This window comes from Eretmochelys imbricata, chromosome 12 (genome assembly GCF_965152235.1).
Source record: "Eretmochelys imbricata isolate rEreImb1 chromosome 12, rEreImb1.hap1, whole genome shotgun sequence".
Lineage (NCBI taxonomy): Eukaryota > Metazoa > Chordata > Testudines > Cheloniidae > Eretmochelys > Eretmochelys imbricata.
Window position 1 is genome coordinate 1,106,649 of NC_135583.1, and position 24,318 is coordinate 1,130,966.

Sequence of the window (24,318 nt, forward strand, 5' to 3'; positions counted from 1 at the left end):
GGCACTTCCCTATCTTACAAGGGTAGGAGGGTAACTGTATTGAAAGAGTCTGTGAGCACCTCACAATATGGTGATAAGGGCTGTAAAAGTACCTTCAGTAGAGGTGATATCCATGCAACTAGAGACATGATCTGGATTGACCTGCCTAGGCTTTGGAGACCAGCTTTCTAGACCCTTGGCTCTATCCCTTTGAGTTTCAGCCACGCAGCCTCCTTAACTTCTCCAGGCTCCCCACTACCGCCACCACTCCTCATCCTGTTCCCAGTCACGCATTTGTTTTAAATAGTGCACGCATATGGGCTATCGAAACAACTGCCTCCCTTAGCTCCCCAGTGGACACCCACATTCAGCTGCCCATGAATGCGCACCCACACGAGACAAGCCAATCGAAAGAACAAATGAGTATCCTGCAGGTCCCCAGTCATTGCAGTGGGCAGCTACCCCGCTTAATTCCATGCACCAGGTGGCTCCATGCAAGGTTATAAACAGTAGCAGTCACTGTACCCTCAGCAAGGAGTGGTGCCTGCTGGATCCAGAGGAATTCCAGAACAGGTGGGACAAAGTGCTCAGTGCTGCCCAAGGCTGCCCCTTCCTTGTGATGAGTGCCCAGGTCTCTGAACCACAAGGGCCAGATTTAAGCAATGTGTTCCCTGCAGTTGATTCCTCTTCCTACCTTCGCGGAGGTGCTCACTGTTGACTTTGTGGAATGCAATTAGAATCCATTTGTATTGCCCCTTGAGTAGTTCTCTTCCCACCCTTACCCCAAGGGACTCATCCTCCTTGGCAGATGGCTCCATCAGAGAAGCTGTCAGGGTTCCCTCACAACTCTGGACTCTGGGGTATAGATGTGGGGACCTGCAGGAAAGACTCCCTAAGCTTATATTCCACCAGCTTAGGTTAAAAACTTCCCCAAGGCACAAATTCCTTTCCTTGTCCTTGGACGGTATTGCTGCCATCACCAAGTGATTTAAACAAACATTCAGGGAGTGGCCACTTGGAGCCCTATCCCCCCCAAGCCCTTTCACCCCTTTTCCTAGGGAGGCTTGAGAATAATATACCAACCAATAGGTTAACAAAGTGAGCACAGACCAAATCCCTGGTTTTTAGGACACTGAAAACCAATCAGCTTCTTAAAAGAAGAATTTTATTTAAAAAAAAAGAAAAAGAATCGCACCTGCAAAATCAGGATGGAAGATAACTTTACAGGGTAAATAAAAAGATTTAAAACACAGAGGATTCCTGTCTGACTCTGCTTCCCAGTTACAAAACAGGAATAAAATTACCTCTTAGCATAGGGAAAATTCACAAGCTAAAACAAAAGATAATCTAATGCATTTCCTTGCTATTACTTACAATTTCTGTAATTTTAGATGTATTATTTCAGGATCTTTTAGGAGCTGGTTTACCTGCTTGATCTCTCTCTCTGTCCCAAGAGGGAACCATAAAAAAGAGAGCACAAACAAACCCCCTCCCCCTGACTTGAAAGTATCTTCTTTTCCCATTGGTTCTTCTGGTCAGGTGCCAACTAGGTTAATTGAACTGTTATATTCATAAATATAAAGGGAAGGGTAACCACCTTTCTGTATACTGTGCTATAAAATCCTTCCTGGCCAGAGGCAAAACCCTTTCATCTGTAAAGGGTTAAGAAGCTAAGATAACCTCGCTGGCACCTGACCCAAAATGACCAATGAGGGGACAAGATACTTTCAAATCTGGAGGGGGCGGGGAGGCAAAGGGTTCCTGTCTACCTGTGTGATGCCTTTGCCGGGAACAGATCAAGGATGCAAGTTCTCCAACTCCTGTAAAGTTAGTAAGTAATTTAGCTAGAAAATCCGTTAGGTTTTCTTTGTTTAATGGCTTGTAAAATTCGCTGTGCTGGAGGGAATGTATATTTCTGTTTTTGTGTCTTTTTGTAACTTAAGGTTTTGCCTAGAGGGATTCTCTATGTTTTGAATCGGATTACCCTGTAAAGTATTTACCATCCTGATTTTACAGAGGTGATTGTTTTACCTTTTATTTAAATAAAATTCTTCTTTTAAGAACCTGATTGATTTTTCATTGTTCTTAAGATCCAAGGGTTTGGGTCTGTGTTCACCTGTACCAATTGGTGAGGATATTATTATCAAGCCTTCCCCAGGAAAGGGGGTATAGAGCTTGGGGGAATATTTTGGGGGAATAGGACTCCAAGTGGTCCTTTCCCTGTTCTTTGTCTAAAACACTTGGTGGTGGCAGCGTTTTACTTAATCCCAGGGCAAAGACTTTGTGCCTTGGGGAAGTTTTAACCTAAGCTGGTAGAAATAAGCTTAGGGGGTCTTTCATGCGGGTCCCCACAACTGTACCCTAGAGTTCACAGTGGGGAAGGATCCTTGACACTGATTAACCCCTTACAGGTAAATGATTCTGTACCTCTGGCCAGGAGGGATTTTGTTACTGCACACATAAAGGTTGTTACCCTTCCCTTTATATTTACGACAGAGGCTCTTGGGACAAACTCAGTCATATGAAGTTTTTCCAAAGTTTGGAATCAAAGACACTTTCATTTGGACACACAGTGAGGAGGTGCATTTATTTTTTTTCCCGAAGCTCAGATCTAACCCACTCCTGGCAGGGATGCATGTGTAGGGAGCTTGCCCAACTTGTGCCTTTACTTTCTGACCGCTCAGCTGCAGCGGCAGGGATGCTGGAAGCTTTGCTGGCACTGCTGCATCAGGAATCCAGGACCATAGAGCTCTGGAAATGAGGCCCATTGCAGCTGCAGTTTTACTGCAGCCCTTGGCTGGGTGGAAATGGGGACAGTGGTTTCTTATCTGAGAAAATATTTGAAGAATCACTTAGTTGACAGCAAGAAAAGGAGTACTTGTGGCACCTTAGAGACTAACCAATTTATTTGAGTATGAGCTTTCGTGAGCTACAGCTCACTTCATCAGATTGACAACAGAAGATGGCTCAGATGTGGAGCAGTACTGACTCAAGATCACCATTTAAGGAGGGGCTCTACAATCTTCCTTAGATGTTCCTGAGCTGCACATTTGCTGATTAATTCAGGATGTTTCTGAAAGCACTTCCTCAGTGCTTTGCCCTGGCTGCTGGGCTGCTCATTAAAGCTTACCGCTGTTTTTAAGCCCATGCTAGAATGTCCACTGTAATGTCTAGGGCAGCGTTTCTCAGCCTGTGGGTTGGGACCCAAAATTGGGTTGCCGGAATGTTTCAAAGGGTTGTGTGGCAGCTCCCATGGAGCTGCTTGGGCTCACCTCCGTGCTCCAGGCACTGCAACCTCTGGGTTCCCAGCACCACTCAGGTTTGGCCCAGCTGTCATGATGACAGCAGTCCGGGTAGGCCAAAGTTGAGTGAGTAGCCCTGCAACTCCACGAGCCAGGTCACAACTCCATTCACACAAATTCGGTCCAATCAGGAGGGTGGGGCCAAACTTTAGCGCTGCAACCTCTGAGGTTGCAACACCCAGAGTGGAGAGCCAAGCCCACAGCATAGGAGCTACCACTGTGGGGTGAGTGCTGGACAGGATCCAATCCCCCCAGGAGGCAGGATCTGACCGAAACCACTCCAGGGCCTCCACCCCCAGACTATTTACTGGGTCAGGACAGGCCATAAACATTTACAACTGGGTCCTGAGCCCACAAAGGTTGAGAACCAATGATCTAGGGCAGTGGACAAGCTGACCCTACTGGCTCTTTCACCAAAAGAGCTGTCCTGTTAATTAAACAGCTGAAAAAAACACCTGCTGGTGCAGATTCTTTGCTCCCAGCGTCAGGAAAACCAGTCATATGGAGTCTGCTTTTTGACATTGTCCCTTTGTTGAGTTTATTAAAATATCACATGTGTGGATGTATAATAGAAGCATGGGTAACGGGCTCCCTGGTGTGTTTAAAACCCTTTCAGACAGGAGGTTTTGCAAATGCAAAAGGAAAAAATGCTTAGCATTTCTACAGAGCTTTCCATCTAACTATGTCAAAGCACTTTCTAAAGGAGTGTAATTCCTATTTTTATAGATGTGGAAACTGAGGCAGAGAGAGGTTAAGTGACATGGTTCAAGGTCACCCAGCAAGCCAGTGTCAGCACCTGGACCTCATGTTCCCCGGACCATATGTAACATGGCTGGATGCAGTCAGTTCTTTGCATCAAGGAGGAGTACAGAGCTGGGGTTGCACCTCTCAATGGGGCCAGTGGTATTTTTATTAAGGTAGGAATTCAGGGAGGAAGAAGGGTCAGACTGAGGCATTTATGTCTTAAAGGTGAAATACAAAGCTTTTTAAAAACTGCCTAGGAGTTCTGATCAGTGACCAAATAGATCTGTGAATTTAACTTTAAAATAATTCCTGAGTTTGGGATTGTCACCTGTGGCAGGTGAAATATCAGATCCTGAACTTAGGACTTGGTAAGTAAAAGAGGCTGATTTCCAATCAGAACTGTTTATAAATGTCTTTGTAACTTTCAGTCGTACACATGAATTTAGTCACTGAATGGGTAGCTCACGGCTTAACAGCTTTTAGTCCACCATAACGAAATAGTGCAGGGATGTTACTCTTGGATTGGGGTCCCTAGAGATGGGTGAGGGTTCTTTTGGAGGGTGAAGGAAGTCAGATTTGGCCATGACTTGTGGTAGGGAAAGCAAAGCCTGGGGGATAGTGGGACTGAGGATCTGAACCATTAAGGGTTTACCTGTTCTGATAAAACCACACATTGAGCCTGATGCTGCAGGCCCCTTGTGTGCAGGCTTGAGGTTGACGCTGGGAATTGTGTCTGCAGAAGTCCAGCATTAAGCCCAATGTATTTGACCCTTACCGAGATGGGGAACTAGAAGCAGGTCAGCAAACCATGGGACTTATGCATAATCACATTGACTAGTGAAGATGATTATGGACAGGTGTGTGGCTAAGCCCTTGGATGTGTTGCTGGTTAGCTCCAACCTTGCTCAAGGCTGTTAACTTTTCACCCATTTCCTGATTAGGCTGCTTAGGAGAGCTGTGCACAACTGCTGCAGGATAGATTTATTCCCCCTTGGTGGTAGGTCTGACCTAAACAGCAGTAGAGCTCGCGTTCTGATACAGGACATGACAATCGCTCAAAGCTGCTCGAATTCTTTCTGGTCTTTATCCTGCATCTTCTGTGGGCTTGGCAGCTAGAATAGATTATCCTCAGCTCCTCCCAGTGCAGGGGTGAGCCATTCATCTGCTCACAGCTGCTCTTGCTGGGCTCCTGCCCTCCTCTCCTCATCCTTCCCGCTTTCAGCCGTTCCCCAAAAGGGAGCAGCTGCAGAACAGTGGATCTGGCCTATGAGAGCTCTTAGCTTGCTGTCAAGAGCTGCCCTCTAGAAAGCACCTTCCCTGCTCCCTGCGTGGTTCTTTAGTTGCCACCATGCAGTAAACCACATCCCTGCTCAGCTCTGCCTTCCCTCTTGGTAACGGCAGTTTCACTTCTGCTGTGCTGGGATAGGGTGGTATCCCTTCTGCCTCCCAGGCTAGGCGGCTGAGTGAAGAGAGAGCCCAAGGGTATTTCTTCTCCCCCTGCCACAGTCCATAGGATGGAATTCTGCCTCTTGGTTCCGTTAGGCTATCCCGACACTTAGGGTGGCATGTAGCGTACAGAACTATACGTGTAGCTACACGCTGTGGTAAAAGGCTCTGAAGCTCCTTTCACTGCAGCAAGGAAAGGCTCTGGCAGCAGGGAATCTTCCCTCCTGGCTGCTGGAGACTTTCCCCCCACCTTCCCCCCCACAAGAGCCTTTCCTTGCTGCAGTGAAAGGTTCTGGTAGTGGGGAGCTACACTGCTAAAAGATAGCAGTGTAGACATAAGAGGTGCTCCTTGGTGTGCAGAGAGCGCTGCAAGGTATATAGCTGGATTTGTGGAGCGCTTGACTCGCCTAAGCCGTCTCACATCATCTACACTTCTGTTTATACCCATTCTAGCTGGCCCTCTACACACTGCCACAAGTGTAGACGTAGCCTTAGTCTGTCAGGACAGCATGCTGAACCCCTATCTTCTACCAGCAACTATAGGGAAGAGTTGGGAAATGCCAAGCATGAGCTATAAAATGAAACGATTTTTTTTTTAAAGTAGGGATTTACAGCAGTGACTTTCAGGATTTAGAGTGTTTTCCCCATCCCCAGTGTTTAAACCACCTGTAATTGTCCAGCCACCCTCCTGCCGTCCAACTCATTGGTCACTCAATATAGCTCAGCCAGATGCCCTCCAACTCTATGGTCACTCACAGTGTAGCTCAGCCAGATGCATCTCCTAAACCTGTCAGGATAGGCTGCGGCTAGAACACATGATTTTGTTGATTCTCTTCTTGCCATACCAGTCAGGCTTCTGACGCTCCTCTGGAAATCCAGGCTATTAGTAGGGAGAAGTTGAGAGAGCATTCAGAATTCTTGCCAGAGATGTTGGTGAGAGTCTTGACGCAGTGTGTCATTCCCAAGGTATTGCGCAGGGATGAATAGAAGAGAAGGACAGTGTCCTTTGATGCCATTCAGAAGTGGGGATCAGAGCTTTGATGTCTTTCCTTCAGTTGCTGATGCTGTAGATAAGGCGCACAAGGCTGATGTGTATTGCTGATCTTCATGCAGATTGGGTTTTTTCTGTAAAGCTTTTGCAGCATCAGTGAATGATGGGGCAAGTAGATGCTAACAGAATTGTTCTTTGTGTCCAAAAGTCTCTGATTCCTGTCACTTTATACAGAAAAGGTTGTAGGACCCAGGGCTTTACAAGGCCTACCTGCAAAAGTGGACCATTTAATTATTAAACCTGCTTCATGGGACTGATCTGAGCAATTTAATAGCAGCCCAGTGCATAGCCAGGCAAGGGTCACCCTCTGGAAACCAAACCCCTTGGCTTCCTTTTGAATTGGCAGGAGTTTGGAATGCCCTGAATTGTCCTAGTTATTCCCTCAAGGTGGATGGCAAGAGATGTATGGAGACAGCTACATACAGCTCTGATAGATGGAGATCTGCTGTTTACTGGAAAGAAGGGTAATTAACCATTGGAACAATTTACCAAGGGCCATGGTGGATTCTCCATCACTGACAATTTTTCAGTCATGTTTTGCTAAAAGATCTGCTCTAGGAATTATTGTGGAGAAAGTTCTATGCCCTGTGCTATAGAGGAGGTCAGACTAGATGATCACAATGGTCTGTGTGAAAACCTTGAAATAAAGCTGCATGGGGGCAATGGGAAGTGGGGGCAGGGGGCGGAGAGAGATACCCATCCTGATATTTATACTGTGCTCCTCACCGTAGCATTGAGTGAAGTGCTGCTAAAAGCAGGGTCATGAACCTCTATAGATTTCCATTGGGATTGAAGTCCTGGGTCTGCTTGGCCAAGCTTTGAGTAGGGTAAGCTCTGAGGACCATCAGGGTGACTAAGGATGCTTTGTCTGGATGGGAGAAGATTGGTCTGACTTGTGTCTGTTTTAATCCCAGATCCTCTAACCTGGTGAAGGGGATCTGGAAGAGCCTATTCTAGTCACTTCCTTGTTGTTTGTGTTTCCTGGGGTTGGTCTCTACATTCCTCACAAGAGCCCTAAGGATCTCCCCACTTGGAATGCCCTGATCCTCAGTCTCTTTGGGATCCGCAGCTCCCATCCTTCCTGCAGAGCGAAGCTAAATAGTATTTCCTTTGGAGCCTGCTCTATCAGAGCTGTTGTTCAGTGACATGTCACTTACCCCCACTGCTCCCCATAGCATCCCCAAAGCTGGGAGCTCTTTTTCTGTAGCACTTCCAAAAATTTGGCCTAGATAGTAAGAGACTGTTCTCTCTCAGAAATTGTGGGTCCTTACTAAAGCCATCCTGGGAATGAAGCCAACCCCAAGTAGGTTCCAGGAATGAATGCCTTCGGTATTGGTATTGCTCTTTAAAACAAAAAAATGACTAACAGCTTTGCTGCAGCTGATGCCTAACCCACTGATCGTGGCATTATGACGTGTCAGCAGCAGCGGTTCTGTGCTGTGTCTGTCCTTGCAATGTTTCAGAGTAACAGCTGTGTTAGTCTGTATTCGCAAAAAGAAAAGGAGTACTTGTGGCACCTTAGAGACTAACCAGATTGATGAAGTGAGCTGTAGCTCACGAAAGCTCATGCTCAAATAAATTGGTTAGTCTCTAAGGTGCCACAAGTACTCCTTTTCTTTTTGTCCTTGCAATGTTATTGCTCTTAGAGGTCAGAGGATACCTCAGACTTGTGCAGTTTATATTGGCTTTTTCCCATTTCAAAAGCAGCTATTGATTTTGGAACTCAGTAAGTGAAAGTATGATACCTCTGAGGAGATGCATAAAGGTTCTGAAAGGGTTTCCTGGCAAGTTTGGATAACCTTTCTGAAACTTCAGGAAATATAGACAAATAAGGAGATTTCCCTGGGGAGGAGGGTTGGGTCTGATTTTAGCTAATAATTGACAACTATTGACCAAAGCTGATGTCATTAAGTGTAGGCATCAGTTATTCTCCTATACATTATGCATGGGGTTCACTGGCGCTTCTTCTGCGAGTAGATGCAGCCGTATATTCCACATAGAGCTAGAGAATTTTGTGCACCGGAGCTAGAAAATTTTGCCTAGCAATACGCATAGGAGGCAATACACCTAGCGGCCATAGCCCTTCGCCTGGCTATATGAGGTGGCGCTGCCTTGACTCCCCTCAATTCTTTCTTACTTTTCCTAGTAACCTTTCATAATATCACCCAGAATTCATACATTCGTGCAAACGGTTTGCCAAATCACCAAAGCCAGTAATTAACCAGTGTGAGGAAAATGAAAGATCTCATGTGTGTGTGTGTAACCCTCAAGGAGGGAGTCTCAGAGCATCTTCAGAATTGTCAGCTGGATCTTTCCAACCTGTGTTGGGTATTTTGAGGGCTCCCATCACCATGACCTTGCACAGTGAACTTGATGATGAACTCTACTCCTCATCTCTCCCCTTTCAGTTACTTTCTGGTGGCGTGTTTTTATTTGCTGCTGGTGCCTTGTCTTCAGTCAGCACTGGAATATTGTAGGTGGTGGGGGGAGGAGAGGGGGGGTTTGAAAAGCATCTTCAGTGTAGTAGAGAGGGAATCTCCTCCTGTGGCTACGGAGGTATTTATACCAAACTCAGGACCACGGCAGCACCCCAGCTAAAGTACAAGGCGAACTTTCTACCCACCTTCTAGTGCATTCATCCAGCCCATACTTCTTTAACTTGCTGACAAGTGGCAGGTGACCCCTGAATCACCAATCTCACGTTTCTGGAAACTCCAGGCAACTCCCACCCCCCTTGTTTATATGGCTGAGAACATTCCCGCCCTCCTTCCCGTTTTCTTACTCCCCATGTTCCTCAAACTCCAGCCTCAGGCGTTTCCTTTCATTCCTGCCTGAGGTTGCACTGCAGTGGGAGTCTGCTTCTATCCCACTGACAGTAACAGCCTTGCATAGGCAGCTGGCCTATCCCGTCAGCACAGGAAGGCCTGAGTCCCTGGCCAGAGTCTGCTTCAGGCCCTCATCTCAGAGCTCAGCCTTTTTCCTTCCACATAAACCTAGTGCAGTGCATCAAGCAACCTGGCCTCCTAAACCAAGGCCCCCTTGCAGGGGCCGCTCAATTCCCTACAGATTTCCACTCCACAGGCCACTTGCCTGAGAGTCATCCACAAACTGGGCTCTGTCCTCCCCGGCCGGAGCTTCCAGCCAGAGGAACCCTGCTCCCAAATGTTCTGTACCAGTCCCCCTACAGGAAGTCCCCCTGCTCCATGGCCTGCCACAGGAGCAGAGCCAACCCACTCCCTTGTAGCTCTCCCCACTGCAGGAGCCTTCCTGCTCCTCCACCCCAACTGGCCTATAGTGCAGCTTTTATAATCACCTGATCCCTAGCTACCTCTCAGCTGAGACTGATCAGCTAACCAGTCACAGGTGAGGCTGGGCCCCAACTCCCCTTAAAGGGCCAGGTCCCAGGGATACCTCCCTAGCACCCATCAGACTCCCTGACCCTTCAAATCCCAGAGCTTCTCCCTCTGGACCACCTGCCAAGGCTCCTCACAAACAAAGCAATCATATACTACTGGGTTACTAGGGGACAGATTTTCAAAAGAGTTCAGCACCATGGGTTCTGAGCTGTTTGGAAAATCTGGTCTCTGTCAGACTTGGGGCAGCTGGGTGCTTTTTAGAAAATCTGGCCTGCTTTCTCAGTCTCCATGTAACTCAGCCACTTCTCCCCTACCTGTCTGACACAGAGCAGCCTTGTGCTTACGTGCAGAGATTAATCTTCAGTGATCCAGCCTGTGGGTCTTTTGTACCAACCACTCTATAGGAAAACAAGTGGCACGGATTTGCTTAGGAGTAAATAATTCCCAAACCACGTTCTAACTCATAAACCTTTAGGACAACTGTCACCTTGAGGGTTGCTTTTCAGAATCCCATTTTCTTCTGAACAGACAAGATCTAGCTGTTGAGGCAGATGGAATTTAAGGACTACATTATTTTCATAGAATCGTAGGACTGGAAGGGACCTCGAGAGGTCATCTAGTCCAGTCCCCTGCACTCATGGCAGACTAAGTATTATCTAGACCGGGGTAGTCAATAGGTGGACTGCAGGCCAAATCCGGACCACCAGAATCTTTTGAATGGAACGCAAAATCTTTTTATGTACTTTTTATTATCATTTTTTAAATTATGATTATTATTTTCTCTGGCGTCTGGATCTTGACTATACCTTGACCAAGTAAGTTAGACCGTGACAAAAAATAATTGACTACCCCCGATCTAAACCATCCCTGACAGGTGTTTATCTAACCTGCTCTTGAAAATCTCCAATGATTCCACAACCTCCCTGGCCAATTTATTCCAGTGCTTAACCACCCTGACAGTTAGGTTTCAGAGTAGCAACTGTGTTAGTCTGTATTCACAAAAAGAAAAGGAGTACTTGTGGCACCTTAGAGACTAACCAATTTATTTGAGCATAAGCTTTCGTGAGCTACAGCTCACTTCATCGGAGGCATGCAGTGGAAAATACAGTGGGGAGATTTATATACACAGAGAACATGAAACAATGGGTGTTACCATACAGACTGTAACGATCGTGATCAGGAAAGGTGAGCTAATACCAGCAGGAGAGCGGGGGAGGGGCGGGAGAGAAAACCTTTTGTAGTGATAATCACGGTGGGCCATTTCCAGCAGTTAACAGGAACTGTGGAAATAGTTTTACTTTGTGTAATGACCCATCCACTCCCAGTCTCTATTCAAGCCTAAGTTAATTCCCAGAGCAGTGTGCAGCGGGCAGGCAGGAGGCCACCGTAGGCTGTGTCTACACTGCCACCTTTCAGCCCTAAAACTTTAGTCATTCAGGGGTGTCAAAAAACACCCCCCAGAGCGACAAACGTTTTGGCGCTGAAAAGTGCCGGTACAGACAGCGCTTTATTACCGGGAACCGCGCTCCTGGCGATAAGCTGCCACCCCTCATTCGGGATAGTTATTTTTGTCGCTGGGAGAGCTCTCCCCGGCTTGACTACTCTGGCTACATCACAGCGTTGCCGCAGCCACTCCGTAACGTGGGCAGTCCCGCTGCACTGCCAGTGGTGAAGGCAGCGGCTGGGGGCCCCTGGGCCCTTTTAAATTGCCCAGGGGCAGCAGCAAGGGCCGGGAGGCACGCGGGGGTGGCAGGCAGAGGAGAGACCCGGCCCCAAACATTGGTGGAGCTGGGCCCCTGGGCCCTGAATATTCATGGAGCCTGGGCACCCCGGCCCCAACCTTTAGTTGGTTCCTTAGCCAAGCTGGGTGGATGCAGTTAGCTCTTGTAGATTTTCTTTGTAAGTCAGTGCAATATGGTGCTCTCATCTTGTAACCTGGATTTGAAAGGGGGTACAATAAAAGCCACAGATTGATCAATACTCTGCTAGTCTCTCTGATTCTTCCTGTACAGCAGATTTACTTTCATTATGGGAAACACCCCTCACCTGAGGGAGGGGTCTCCTGGGTCCAAAAGACCACATGCTAAAACTGCACCTTAAAACTACCAATGTCGGGACAAAGATGGTGAATGCTATGGTAACAGATGCTACATACTATAACCAGAGAGAAAAACATCACCCAAGGGAGAACAGACTAGGCCTGGTTTTTGTTTTTGCCTGACTAATCTAATTGCCTTCTATGATGAGATAACTGGTTCTGTGGATGAAGGGAAAGCAGTGGACGTGTTGTTCCTTGACTTTAGCAAAGCTTTCAACACGGTCTCCCACAGTATTCTTGCCAGCAGGTTAAAGAAGTATGGGCTGGATGAATGGACAATAAGGTGGACAGAAAGCTGGCTAGATTGTCGGGCTCAACGGGTAGTGATCAATGGCTCCATGTCTAGTTGGCAGCTGGTATCAAGTGGAGTTCCCCAAGGGTCGGTCCTGGGGCCAGTTTTGTTCAATATCTTCATAAATGATCTGGAGGATGGTGTGGATTGCCTCCTCGGCAAGTTTGCAGATGACACTAAACTGGGAGGAGAGGTAAATACTCTGGAGGGTAGGGATAGGATACAGAGGGACCTAGACAAATTGGAGGATTGGGCCAAAAGAAATCTGATGAAGTTCAACAAGGACAAGTGCAGAGTCCTGCACTTAGGACAGAAGAATCCAATGCACTGCTACAGACTAGGGACCGAATGGCTAGGCAGCAGTTCTGCAGAAAAGGACCTAGGAATTACAGTGGACAAGACGCTGGATATGAGTCAACAGTGTGCCCTTGTTGCCAAGAAGGCCAATGGCATTTTGGGATGTATAAGTAGGGGCATAGCGAGCAGATCGAGGGACGTGATCGTCCCCCTCTATTCGACATTGGTGAGGCCTCATCTAGAGTATTGTGTCCAGTTTTGGGCCCCACACTACAAGAAGGATGTGGAAAAATTGGAGAGAGTCCAGTGAAGGGCAACCCCCCGCTCAAAGCAGGACCAATCCCCAATTAAATCATCCCAGCCAGGGCTTTGTCAAGCCTGACCTTAAAAACTTCTAAGGAAGGAGATTCTACCACCTCCCTAGGTAACGCATTCCAGTGTTTCACCACCCTCCTAGTGAAAAAGTTTTTCCTAATCTCCAACCTAAACCTCCCCCACTGCAACTTGAGACCATTACTCCTTGTCCTGTCCTCTTCTACCACTGAGAATAGTCTAGAACCATCCTCTCTGGAACCACCTCTCAGGTAGTTGAAAGCAGCTATCAAATCCCCCCTCATTCTTCTCTTCTGCAGACTAAACAATCCCAGTTCCCTCAGCCTCTCCTCAGAAGTCAGCAGGTCCAGCAGGTCTAGGCTGGAGCAGTATCCCTCAGCAGGGCTGGCTGTTGTGAGATGTGACAGGCAAAAGAACGGTAATTTTCCAGCTGAGCCACTCTGAGCACAGAAGGGCGGAGGGAGGGTTAGCACAGCAGTTAGGGGTGTGGCTGGACTGAAGGAGTTCCCTTCTACCCCAGTGTTGGCACACACCTTCTCAGCCTATGCTTCTTTGTTCACCCAACACTTTTGTTGTTTTGAAGAAAGCTGCATTGGCCAGTGTCGCCAGCGTTGTTGTGCTGAGCTGCGTCGGGAAAGGCTTGTGTGCAAATTTGGAGCCCAGTAGCATAAGGGCTGGGCTGGTCATAACCCAGGCGCAGTGCAGAGATCCTCTGCATGCTCTCTTCATGGAGCTTTGCCCATGTGCTTCTCTCCTGGCCTGATGTTATCCTCCCTTTCTAGTGCTGGACACCTGTTCTGTGCCTTTCTTCCTCTCACACACACGGCTCTGCTCAATAGGGACCCCCTTGCTGTTCCAGTACTGAGCTTCATATGATTGCCAAAGCCCCTGAGTCCTGACCTGCAGCATTCTGCATTTCTGGCTCTCTGTGTCCCAGGGGCAGAAGGTCAGATTGTGTAACAAGGTGTGGGATGTGGTCCAGTATCTATCCAGGACCAGGTGGAGAGCACAAAACTTGTTTCACTTGTGCCTGAAGCCAGAATATGGACCAGAGAAGAGCTAGTATGTTATAGCCCCTCTCTCCTATTGAATTCAAGTACTAAGCTTCAGGGTTTAATAGATTAAGTTCAATGTTTTATCCAAACTGACTCAACGTTATAAAAGCAATATTGAAACTAGGCAGTATCGGCTTAGTTGCTGCTGTTGCTAAGAGGGTTGTTGTCACGAACAGATAGCTCTGAAACCCGGATTTATATTTGAAAATCTTCTACTCCCATTTCCCAGTTCGTCTGCTGAGGCAAGGGCTCCTTGGCATGGGAAATGATGGTGGTAGGGGGTCTCTTTTTCTTTTTTACAGCTGCTCAACAACTATGGGTAACTATGGGTATGTCTTCACTGCAGTTAACCTAGCTCTGATCCAGGTATTAGCCCGAGCTCCCCTTGTGTCCACACACACCAACCTTTACATGGTGTCACGAGGTGGCTGATCCCCTGTGATTGAAATAGGTCCAGTGCCCCTCTACCAGAGCAGGTGCTCCCAAAGGAGTCAGTTAACGAGGCAGGGCTGCACTGGGCTGTAAAGGGTCAGGGAGTTCAGTGAGATGAGAGCTAAAGGGGAGCTGCTGGGAGAGAGGGTCTCCTGCGGTTGTCCCTGAAGAAGGGAGATGGGGCTGGGGAAGAACACCCAACTGAACATTTTGTTTTCCTTTGGGAGAAGGTAAGGAAGGCAAGCCAGGCTTTGCATCTTCCCCAGCTGCTCAGACCTTGCGGAGGTGGGGCAGTGCCCAGCTTAAGGCTGGGTGGAAGATTTTGGTTTTGTGTTTGGTTTTTGAGAACTTTGTTAACTTGATGGAGAAACCAGACCCCAAGAAGGGCTGCAATTGGCAGAGAGACAGTGTGGAGCTGGTTTAAGGAGCCCTGAAGAAAGGGAAACAGGAGGCAGGACACTACAGAGGCACCCCTGGCCACAAGTGGGTGCTAAGGTAGCAGCCTCCTTGTTACACCTGGGTTTAGAGATGCTTTAACCCTAGGTTAGCTGACCTTACTGGGAGTATCGGTTAGAACCCAGGCTATACTTTAACTTGGGCTGGGACTAGGGTGACCAGGTAGCAAGTGTGAAAAATCAGGACAGGGGGTGGGAGGTAATAGGGACCTATATAAGACAAAGCCCCAAATATCAGGACTGTCCCTATAAAATCGGGTCATCTGGTCACCCTAGCTGAGACCCACCCACTTTGTAGCGAGGATTCAGCTAAACCACTTGAGTTCTGATAGTTCCACTGCTTTCCCACAATTCCCCCTGAAGGGCAGACAGGTTCTCCCACAATTGACGCAGTTGACTGGGAAAGAATTATAGAGCATCTCGACATAGAACCCTGGGGTACACCCCCAGTACACATGGGTGAGTGAAGCATCAGTGAGGTTCTGGAGTGTGGCTGCTCATACCCAGGCTAGGCCAACCTGGGTGCTGATCCACCTGGGTTAACTGTGCAGTGAAGGCATACTGTACAGTAACTCTAAGGCCTTGTCTACGCACACACGATGTACCACTTTAACTATAGCACTACAGTTCGAGCGGTAAAGTTGCCTTAATGTGGGTGCAGTAGAATAAGCACATTTATACCAGTATAACTGCATCCATGTTAGAAAATGTATCCGCATAACTATGGTGGTACAAAATCTCTGTGTAGACCAGACCAGATCTGTGGAAAGCATTAAGAAATCGTTGTTAGAATACTGGTTTTAGGTTTTGAGTTTGGGGACGCAGAGTGGGGTGGTAAGGTTGCTTGTCTGCCTGCATGAGGCTCCTGGTAAAAACAGGAGGTGCTGCGTTAAGGGAAATTGTATTTGTATTGTCTGTTCACGGTGAAGTTGTGTGAGGCAATGTGGTCCGTAGTCCTGGGCTCTATTCTAAGCTCTGCACCTCACCTGTCTTATGACCGTAGGCAAGTTGCTTTCCTCTTCTTTGCCTTAATTTTCCCCACATGTAATATGGCCTCCTTGTGAAGTGCTTTAAGATCTATGAATAAAATATTATTTATAAAGCTGGATCAAAAGAACTACTAGCCAGATAGGAGGAGAATGTCCTTAAACTTTTTCAGGCCCTGTAGTCAGACCTTCACTAATGACTGGAAGACTTGTGAAGTGCTGGGTTTCACAATTTAACATCTCAAAAGCAAGGTCACTGCACTGCAAAATGTGCTTTATGTGTTTGTTTGACAAAGGTGACTTAGGTTAGTTTTCACATATTCACTCGATCTCATATGTCATTTGTAAATGTTAGACACCCTTACTGTTATCGTTAGTACTGTACTTAGAATGTAAGGTCTTTGGGGAAGCAGCTGTCTTGTGCCCCGTGTCGGGGTTTCCAGGCACTAATAATACCTAGCTCTTATTTAGGACCTTTCATCAGTAGATCTCATACCGCTTTACAAAGGAGGTCAGTAGCATCGTCTCCAATTTAAAGGTGTGGAAACTGAGGCACAGAGTGGGGAAGTGACTGGCATAAGGTCCCCAGCCCGCCGGTGGCAGTCAGGAATAGAAGCCAGGTCTCCTGAGTCCAGTCCATTGCTGTATCTCCTAGGCAACACTGCCTTTCCTTATGCTAGTGCCATACAAACAACAATTTTCTGTATTATTATATTTTGTACAAGCCCGAGGAGATTCATTGCAACACTCGGCTACTGTATTAAATCTCTATGGAGAAATGAGGAGAGGCAGCAGATTTGTGTGTGCAAATTACAGGGTACCTGAGTGAGTGAGACACATCTGTACTTATTTTAATGTTGACAATATATTTATTTTCATGTTTATTCCTAGGTAAGAAAGTGTGAATAGGATCCTGGTAAACAGCCAGGCACATAGTTACTTACCAAGTATTTAGTAGCAAAAGGTCTTGTAATTTTCTTTAGTAATGAATGTGATTTCTTCCAGATGGAGTAGCAGCTCCCAGTTCTGTCACTGCAGAGCAGGGAGTGCCTAGGTTAGCACATGGTGAGCTATTGTCTCTTGAAAACCTGGCCTCCATTATTACTTTCGCCTGGCCAGGGATCTGAGGACGGATGAAATGTACATGCTCTGAGCTGGTGCCCATTAAAGCCTTTTAATATTCTTTCGTTTGTCAGTTACATTGGAATGATGCAAAGTCACTGCCGGCATCCGCCCAGCCGTAAATTGCTGCTGAGTTGCTTTTGTGTCGTTTTATGAGGCAGTATAGCTCTCTTGTGATGGACTTATCTTCGAAGATAATTATCTTAATTTTAATTCGTTTTCTGATGCTTGTCTCCGTCCCCAGCTGTGTGGCGCTGGCAAAACAGGCTGTGCACCGCATCTGTATCTTGGTGCTGCGATGGCTAATGATTTTTTAAAAATAAATTCAGAGCAGCTGTTGACAGGCCAAAGGGAATGGTAAATTATTGCAGACAAAGTGCTTTGTTGTACATCCAGCCACCTCTGCTGTTCCTCTAAGCCGAGGTGTGAAGCAAGCCTGTCTCCTCCCACTGAAGTGCAGAGGGCCTCCTCGGTACTGATCCTGCCTTCGCGTTGAGGGACCTAGCCGTGGCTTTGCCAGATTCAGCACTAGGTGGGGATGAACTGTGGAAGCTCAGCTAATGTGACTGTGCTCACTGGGCATCTCTGCTGTATGGTCTTTGTCACATTGTACATGAGCAAATCTAGTCAGGTATTTTCTTGGGAATCTTAAACTTCATAATGTTCTTTGGCCAGTTTCTTTCCTAATAATCTGGGGCAATGGTGTCTTGTGGTGTGATCAGAGCAGAGGGAGCCAGGACTCCTGGGTGCTGTTCCTGGCTCTGTGACCTTGGGCACGTACTGTGCACTGCAGTTCGCTCAGCAGCGAAGTGGGCATCAGACTTACCAAGAGCACAGTGGGGTTGTGAGGTTAAATGCTAGAGCACTGCCTGAGGCAAAGAGCTCCAGAAATGCAGAATATTATGAGCTGTTTCCCAATTGTGTGTCTTTGAAGGCAGCACCAGTAGGAGAGGATCTATGCAAAACCACCGTACGCTCCCATGCAATCACTGCTATTATTAGGTACACTAACCTAGGACTTGGGAGACCTGGGTTCACTTCCCTCTTTTGTTGCTGGGTGACCTTGGGAAAGTCACTTAGTCTCTCTGTGTTTCCATTCCTCATCTGTATAATGGGGTAATAGGGTTGCCCTGCCTCACGGGTGCAGATGAGGATAAATCCAGTAAAGATTGTGAGGTGCTCAGATACCAGAGTAATGGGGGCCAATCAGGATCAGCGTCTCATTATGCTAGATGCTGTACAAATAAATTGTCAGGGATGCTGTCCCTGCTCCAAAGAGCTTATGGGCCATTATTCTTGATCGGAGCACACAGAGTTAATAGTGGCATGCTCCCAGTTCCAATTTTCCTCCTGTAACCCTTGCTTTATTCCCAGACTGCTGCTCCCTCTTTGCTGTCTCTCCCAGGCCAAGGCTATCAAGTGCCAAAAATTTGCTGGAGTTGAACAGCTAGTTTGGATCCCCAGCAGAAAGCTCCCCGGGGCAGGCTGGAGAACAGGGGGCCTAGAGCCATAGAATTCCGTTCCATGTCTGTTGAACTCCTGTATCCCTTGGGTTGCTTTGATGTTTCTCATGGCTGTTTGTCACTGTCTTTATGCCTTGGAAGCAAGCTTCAGGACTGGGTGAAAGCACGTGCGGGGGTGATAACAGCCAGGAGAGCATCTCCATGAGCTGTCACCTTTGTGCAAAATGCACAAGAACCGATTTTGCTGTACAGCAGTGAGGGGAATTGAGCCGCTTCCTCAAGCTGGTGCATTTGAAAATAGACACTGCAATGGTTTTAATCTAAGACCGGCATTCACCGCTGATAGGGCTCCTTGGGGAGTTCCAGCTAATTGCTGCATAAAGGCAATGAGTTTATTCTGTCTGATGAAATTAATGAAAAGTACAATAACCATTGGTATATAAATACGGCACGACGTGAGCATTAGCTCTGAGGGCTGTGCATGGGTAGCGCGCTCTGGATGTTCTAAATTGTAACGCTGCTGTAACAAGGATTTTGTTTCTTCCTGAATTAATTTTTCCCCTTTCAATCTGATCTGCAAACACTTGTAAATATTCCTTGCTTTGAAACGGCTTCAGTCCACATGACTGCTGCCCATTGGAAATGCAGGTGGCAAAGCTAAATGAAGCTAATTTCTCCTTTCTGCACTGAATGAACAAGGCTGGGGCAAGAATCAATTAGCACAGATGTTAATTTACTTTTCAACATTCCTTTCCCTCCGTATTTGGGCTGCAGGGAGGAAGATGAAGGTCTTTTTCCTTCATCCCCTCACCTTATCGCTTCCTGCTGGCCTTAAGGTGCTGTTTTTGCTGAATGTTGACTCTTTATAAACAGCACTGTGGGAATTCCTCATCTGTTCCCCTGTCAATGTCTCTAAGTCAACAAGTCTGAAGCATTTTTCTCACTGCCAGCCTTGGAAACTTATCCAAGGATCTGAGAGTTAGGCTGGGTTTTCCTCTTGCACATCAACTGTAATAAACGATTGTAACTGATTGGAACATAGGTTAAAGGGGAGACTACAACGGGTCATACTGAAAGGGGAACTGTCAGGCTGGAGGGAGCTTATTAGTGGAGTTCTTCAGGGATCAGTCTTGGGATCAGTCTTATTTAACATTTTCATAAATGACCTTGGCATGAAAAGTGGGACTAAAAGTGCTAATAAGGTTTGGGATTATGCAAAGTTGAAGGCTTGCCAATATGGAGGAGGATCAGAATATCATCCGAGAAGATCTGGAGGACCTTGAAAACTGGAATAATAGATATGAGATGAAATTTAATAGTGCAAGGGAATGCACTTAGGGACTAACAACAAGAATTTTTGTTATAAGCTGGGAACATATCAGTTGGAAGTGACAGAGAGAGAGAAAGATCTGGGTGTATGAGTTGATCACAGGATGACTATGAGACATCAGTGTGATGCGCAGTCCTAGGATGCATCAGGCGAGGTATTTCCAGTAGAGACAGGGAAGTGCTGATATCATTATACAAGGCACTGGTGAGACCTCGCTTGGAATACTGTGTGCAGTTCTGGGCTCCCGTGTTTAAGAAAGGTGAACTCAAATCGGAACATGTGCAAAGAAGGGCTACTAGGATGATCCGAGGAAAAGAAAACCTACCTTATTAGAGGAGACTCAAAAAGCTTGGCTGGTTTAGCCTAACCAAACAATGGCTGAAGGGAGATGTGATTGCTCTCTATAAATACATCAGAGGCATAAACACCAGAGAGGGAGAGGAGTTATTTAAGGGCCAATATGGGCACAAGAACAAATAGATATAACGTGGAAATGGCCATTAACAGTTTTAGGCTTGAAATTAGATGAAAGTATCTAACCATCATAGGAGTGAGGTTCCAGAACAGCCTCCCAAGGGAAGCAGTGGGGACAAAAAACCTAGCTTGTTTTAAGACTGATAAGTTTATGGAGGGGATGGCATGATGAGATGGGCCGCATGGCATTGTAAGCAGTCTGCAACTGCTAGTAGCAAATATCCCCAGCAGCCAGAGATGGGACATTGGGAGGGAAGGGCTCTGAGTTACTACAGAAAATTATTTCCCGGGTGTCTAGCTGATGGTTCTTGTTGACATGCTCAGGATCTAACTGATCGCCATATTTGGGGTTGGGAAGGAATTTTCCCCCAGATCAGATTGGCAGGGACCCTGGGGGGTTTTCACCTTCCTCTGCAGCGTGGGGCAGGGTCACTTGCTGATTTGAACTAGAGTGGATTCTCTGTAACTTGCAGTTTTTAAATCAAGATTTGAGGATGTCAGTAACTCAGCTGGAGGTTATGGATCTATTACAGGAGTAGGTGGGTGAGGTTCTGTGGCCTGCGATTCACAGGTCAGGCTAGATGATCACAATAACCTTCAGGTCTGAGTCTATAGTCAGCAATTGTTTCATGTCCCATGTAGGGACCTGTAAAGGAGCCGGACTCACCCAGCAGCATCTCCTGCTGGTCATCCAGGACTTAGCTCTTTCCAATGTGGAGCGCCGTCTGCAGGCCGGTGATCCGCACAGCTCTGGCCCCCGTGTCCCTCACAGACCCCAGTGCCCCTTTCTCTGGGGTTCTGCCCCCTGGCAGTAACCCCACACTCTGCCTCTGGGTCTCCCCTTCCTGGGGAACCCCCAACCCACTATCCCCACCTTGCCTCAGTCTGGGCTACTGCCAGTCATCATCAAGCCCCCGCTCTCTGGGGCAGACTGCCGTATAAAGGCCACTCATCGTAGGCAAGGGGGTTCGGACCTGTTGCCTTCCTCTGCCTCCCAGTACCTCTATGGGCCTTGGACCAGGCCCTACAGCCTGGGGAGTTGCCAGCCTGGAGCGCCCCCTCTCAGCCTGCTCCTTCCACAGCACAGCACCACCCTCAGTACCTTGTCAGGCAGGCAGCCAGGCCCTGCTCTCTCCCAGCCCGGAAAGAGACTCCTGGGGCCTCTGGCTCCCAGCCTTTTCATACAGGCCAGCTGGGGCCTGACTGGGACGTGGCCCAGCTGTGGCTGCTTCCCCAGTCAGCCATCCCCAGCCACTGCCCTCTCCAGGGCTGCTTTTAACCCCTTCTATTTTAGGAGCAGGTTAGCCACACCGCTACAGGACCTAATAGGCTCCAGCTTGCTCTTCGTAGCTGCGTTGGCTCTGCAGGGTTCTGAGGAATAAAAGGTTAGCAGCAGTGGGTCTGGATTTTCCCAGGGAGCAGGTCTTAGGAATCACAGGAAGAGATTTTTACACAGTCACTTTCGGAGAAGAACCAGCATTTGTGTTGACCTGAAAATGAGTCTGCTCAGCTGGCAGATCCAGCAAACGGAATGAATGGAGGTGAGGTTTGGTGGTAGGTGGCGCTGAGGCTGTACAAAGGGAGCAGTGATTGGCTGCATGGAGGCACACCACTTCCTTTAGGGTGTTTTCAGGCTGTGGAGGCTGAACTGCAAGTAGGTTGTGAGAGGCTTTAAGTTTTGTTTAAGGGAGTGAGGCTTTTAGTTTGACAAACCAGGACAATCTCATTAGGAACAGCTGAGTGCCTGAAACACACATCGCTAGGGGCAGGCAGCAAAAACGAGGAGGCTAAAGTAGCTGGATATTTTGAATGATAAAGTGGTTTTCTGGATATTTTCTTTCTAATATTTGTATTCTCCATAGCAGATGCAATACTGACTTATTAAAAAAAAAGTTCAATATTTTGTATCCCCTAGGCGTGAAACAAAAATAGCAGCTAGAAAATTGTCACAGATTTCTGCTTTCAGCATTAAGTCGGAGCATGGTCTCTATAGACATGTTCCCTGCTCCAGCATCAGTCACGGGGGTAGTCGCCAGCCCAGTCCATTGTTGGGAGAAGTGTGGGTGGGAGAGATGCTATTACAGAAGACCAGCAAATGAGGCAATCAAGCACCCAATTAAAAACCAGACTTGCCTCCAGTGATCCATTTGAGGTATTCAGTAGCTTCCGGTGAGATGGGCCTGTTTGAATGAATAAACATTTCTGTTAATTTTTAAAGCCCTGTTAGCTCTAATTCGCTATCATTTCATTGTGACGTGAACACAGATGGTTTGCAACTGGAATGGGATCTCAACAAGACATGCTGATTCCACCTGCAGTGGTTAATAGAAGAGGAATTAATACAATGCATGTGGTCCAGGATCGCCTTTGATACCGATATTTCCTGTGCTCCCTTGCTGCATCTCTGATTCCCATTTTATGTGAGTCTCTGCTTTGACACGTGGCTTTGTCTCTCCTGTGCCACAGAGTGACTAAAGAAGTAGATGCTGCCTCAAAAGAAGCCAAATCCTTTCTGAAGCAGCAAGAGAAGGAGAAAGTGCAGCCAGCGGCTCCTGCTTCCCTTCCGACAGTCTCTGGGTGAGTGCATGTGTTTTACATATAGGGGGTGCCTGAGTTTGTGGGGAGTAGGGAGCCCCACTTAGTGAGTAAGGCCCAACCCTATGCTGTTAAAGTCAAAGGAAGCTTTGTATCAACTTCAGTGGGAGCAGGACTGAGTGCTGGAGGCCTGATTCTGAGAGGCGCTGAGTATGCACAACTCCCAGGACTCAGTAGTTCTCAGGATCAGGCTCTAATTCTGTTGTTACACCATCTTGTCCCAACAGTGATATTTCTATTACTGATCTTTTTGTTCTGGACCCCTCACCTGGCTGAGCTAGAATGTTATTCTGAGCGTTGATTCTGCTCAAGCGGCGAACTCTGGGATGAGCCCAGCTCTCATTAAAGGTCTGAAGGAACTGTCAGATCCACTCCATGGATCTGTGACGCATGTCCTTATGAATGACTTGAAAAACTCAGGACAACCTTCTTCCCTAGCTAGGGCACAAAAGAAATGCGTCCACGTTCTACTGGGGATTTTTTTCTAGACCTAAGCCATCTCTTAGCAAAAGTGGATGGGAACCTGGGAGGCAGTGACCATGAGATGGATGAGTTCAGGATCCTGACACAAGGAAGAAAGGAGAGCAGCAGAATACGGACCCTGGACTTCAGAAAAACAGGCTTTGATTCCCTCAGGGAACTGATGGGCAGGATCCTCTGGGAGAATAACATGGGGGGGAAAGGATTCCAGGAGAGCTGGCTGTATTTTAAAGAATCCTTATTGAGGTTACAGGGACAAACCATCCCAATGTGTAGAAAGAATAGTAAATATGGCAGGCGACCAGCTTGGCTTAACAGTGAAATCCTTGCTGATCTTAAAGACAAAAAAGAAGCTTACAAGAAGTGGAAGATTGGACAAATGACCAGGGATGAGTATAAAAATATTGCTCGGGCATACAGGAGTGAAATCAGGAAGGCCAAATCACACTTGGAGTTGCAGCTAGCAAGAGATGTTATGAGTAACAAGAAAGGTTTCTTCAGGTATGTTAGCAACAAGAAGAAAATCAAGGAAAGTGTGGGCCCCTTACTGAATGAGGGAGGCAACCTCGTGACAGAGGATGTGGAAAAAGCTTATGTACTCAGTGCTTTTTTTGCATCTGTCTTCATGAACAAGGTCAGCTCCCAGACCACTGCACTGGGCAGCACAACATGGGGAGGAGGTGACCAGCCCTCTGTGGAGAAAGAAGTGGTTAGGGACTATTTAGAAAAGCTGGACGAGCACAAGTCCATGGGGCCGCATGCGCTGCATCCGAGGGTGCTAAAGGAGTTGGTGGATGTGATGGCGGAGCCATTGACCATTGTGTTTGAAAATTCATTGTGATCGGAGGAGGTCCCAGATGACTGGAAAAAGGCTAATGTAGTGCCCATCTTTAAAAAAGGGAAGGAGGAGGATCCTGGGAACTACAGGCCAGTCAGCCTCACCTCAGTCCCTGAAAAACTCATGGAGCAGGTCCTCAAGGAATCAATTGTGAAGCACTTAGAGGAGAGGAAAGTGATCAGGAACAGTC

General features: G+C 47.4%; 1 protein-coding gene across 4 annotated transcripts in view; it reads left to right on the forward strand.

Moving 5' to 3' along the window:
• CFDP1 (craniofacial development protein 1) overlaps positions 1 to 24,318 on the forward strand; it is a 115,394-nt gene that overhangs the window by 21,925 nt on the left and 69,151 nt on the right. For all 4 annotated transcript variants that reach the window (XR_013347697.1, XM_077831306.1, XM_077831307.1 and 1 more), the window contains exon 5: positions 22,682 to 22,792. Coding sequence is in view for 3 of the 4 variants with exons in the window: in XM_077831306.1 (XP_077687432.1) it covers positions 22,682 to 22,792 (111 nt within the window). In the remaining variant the exon portion in view is untranslated. The remainder of the gene's footprint in view (positions 1 to 22,681; positions 22,793 to 24,318) is intronic.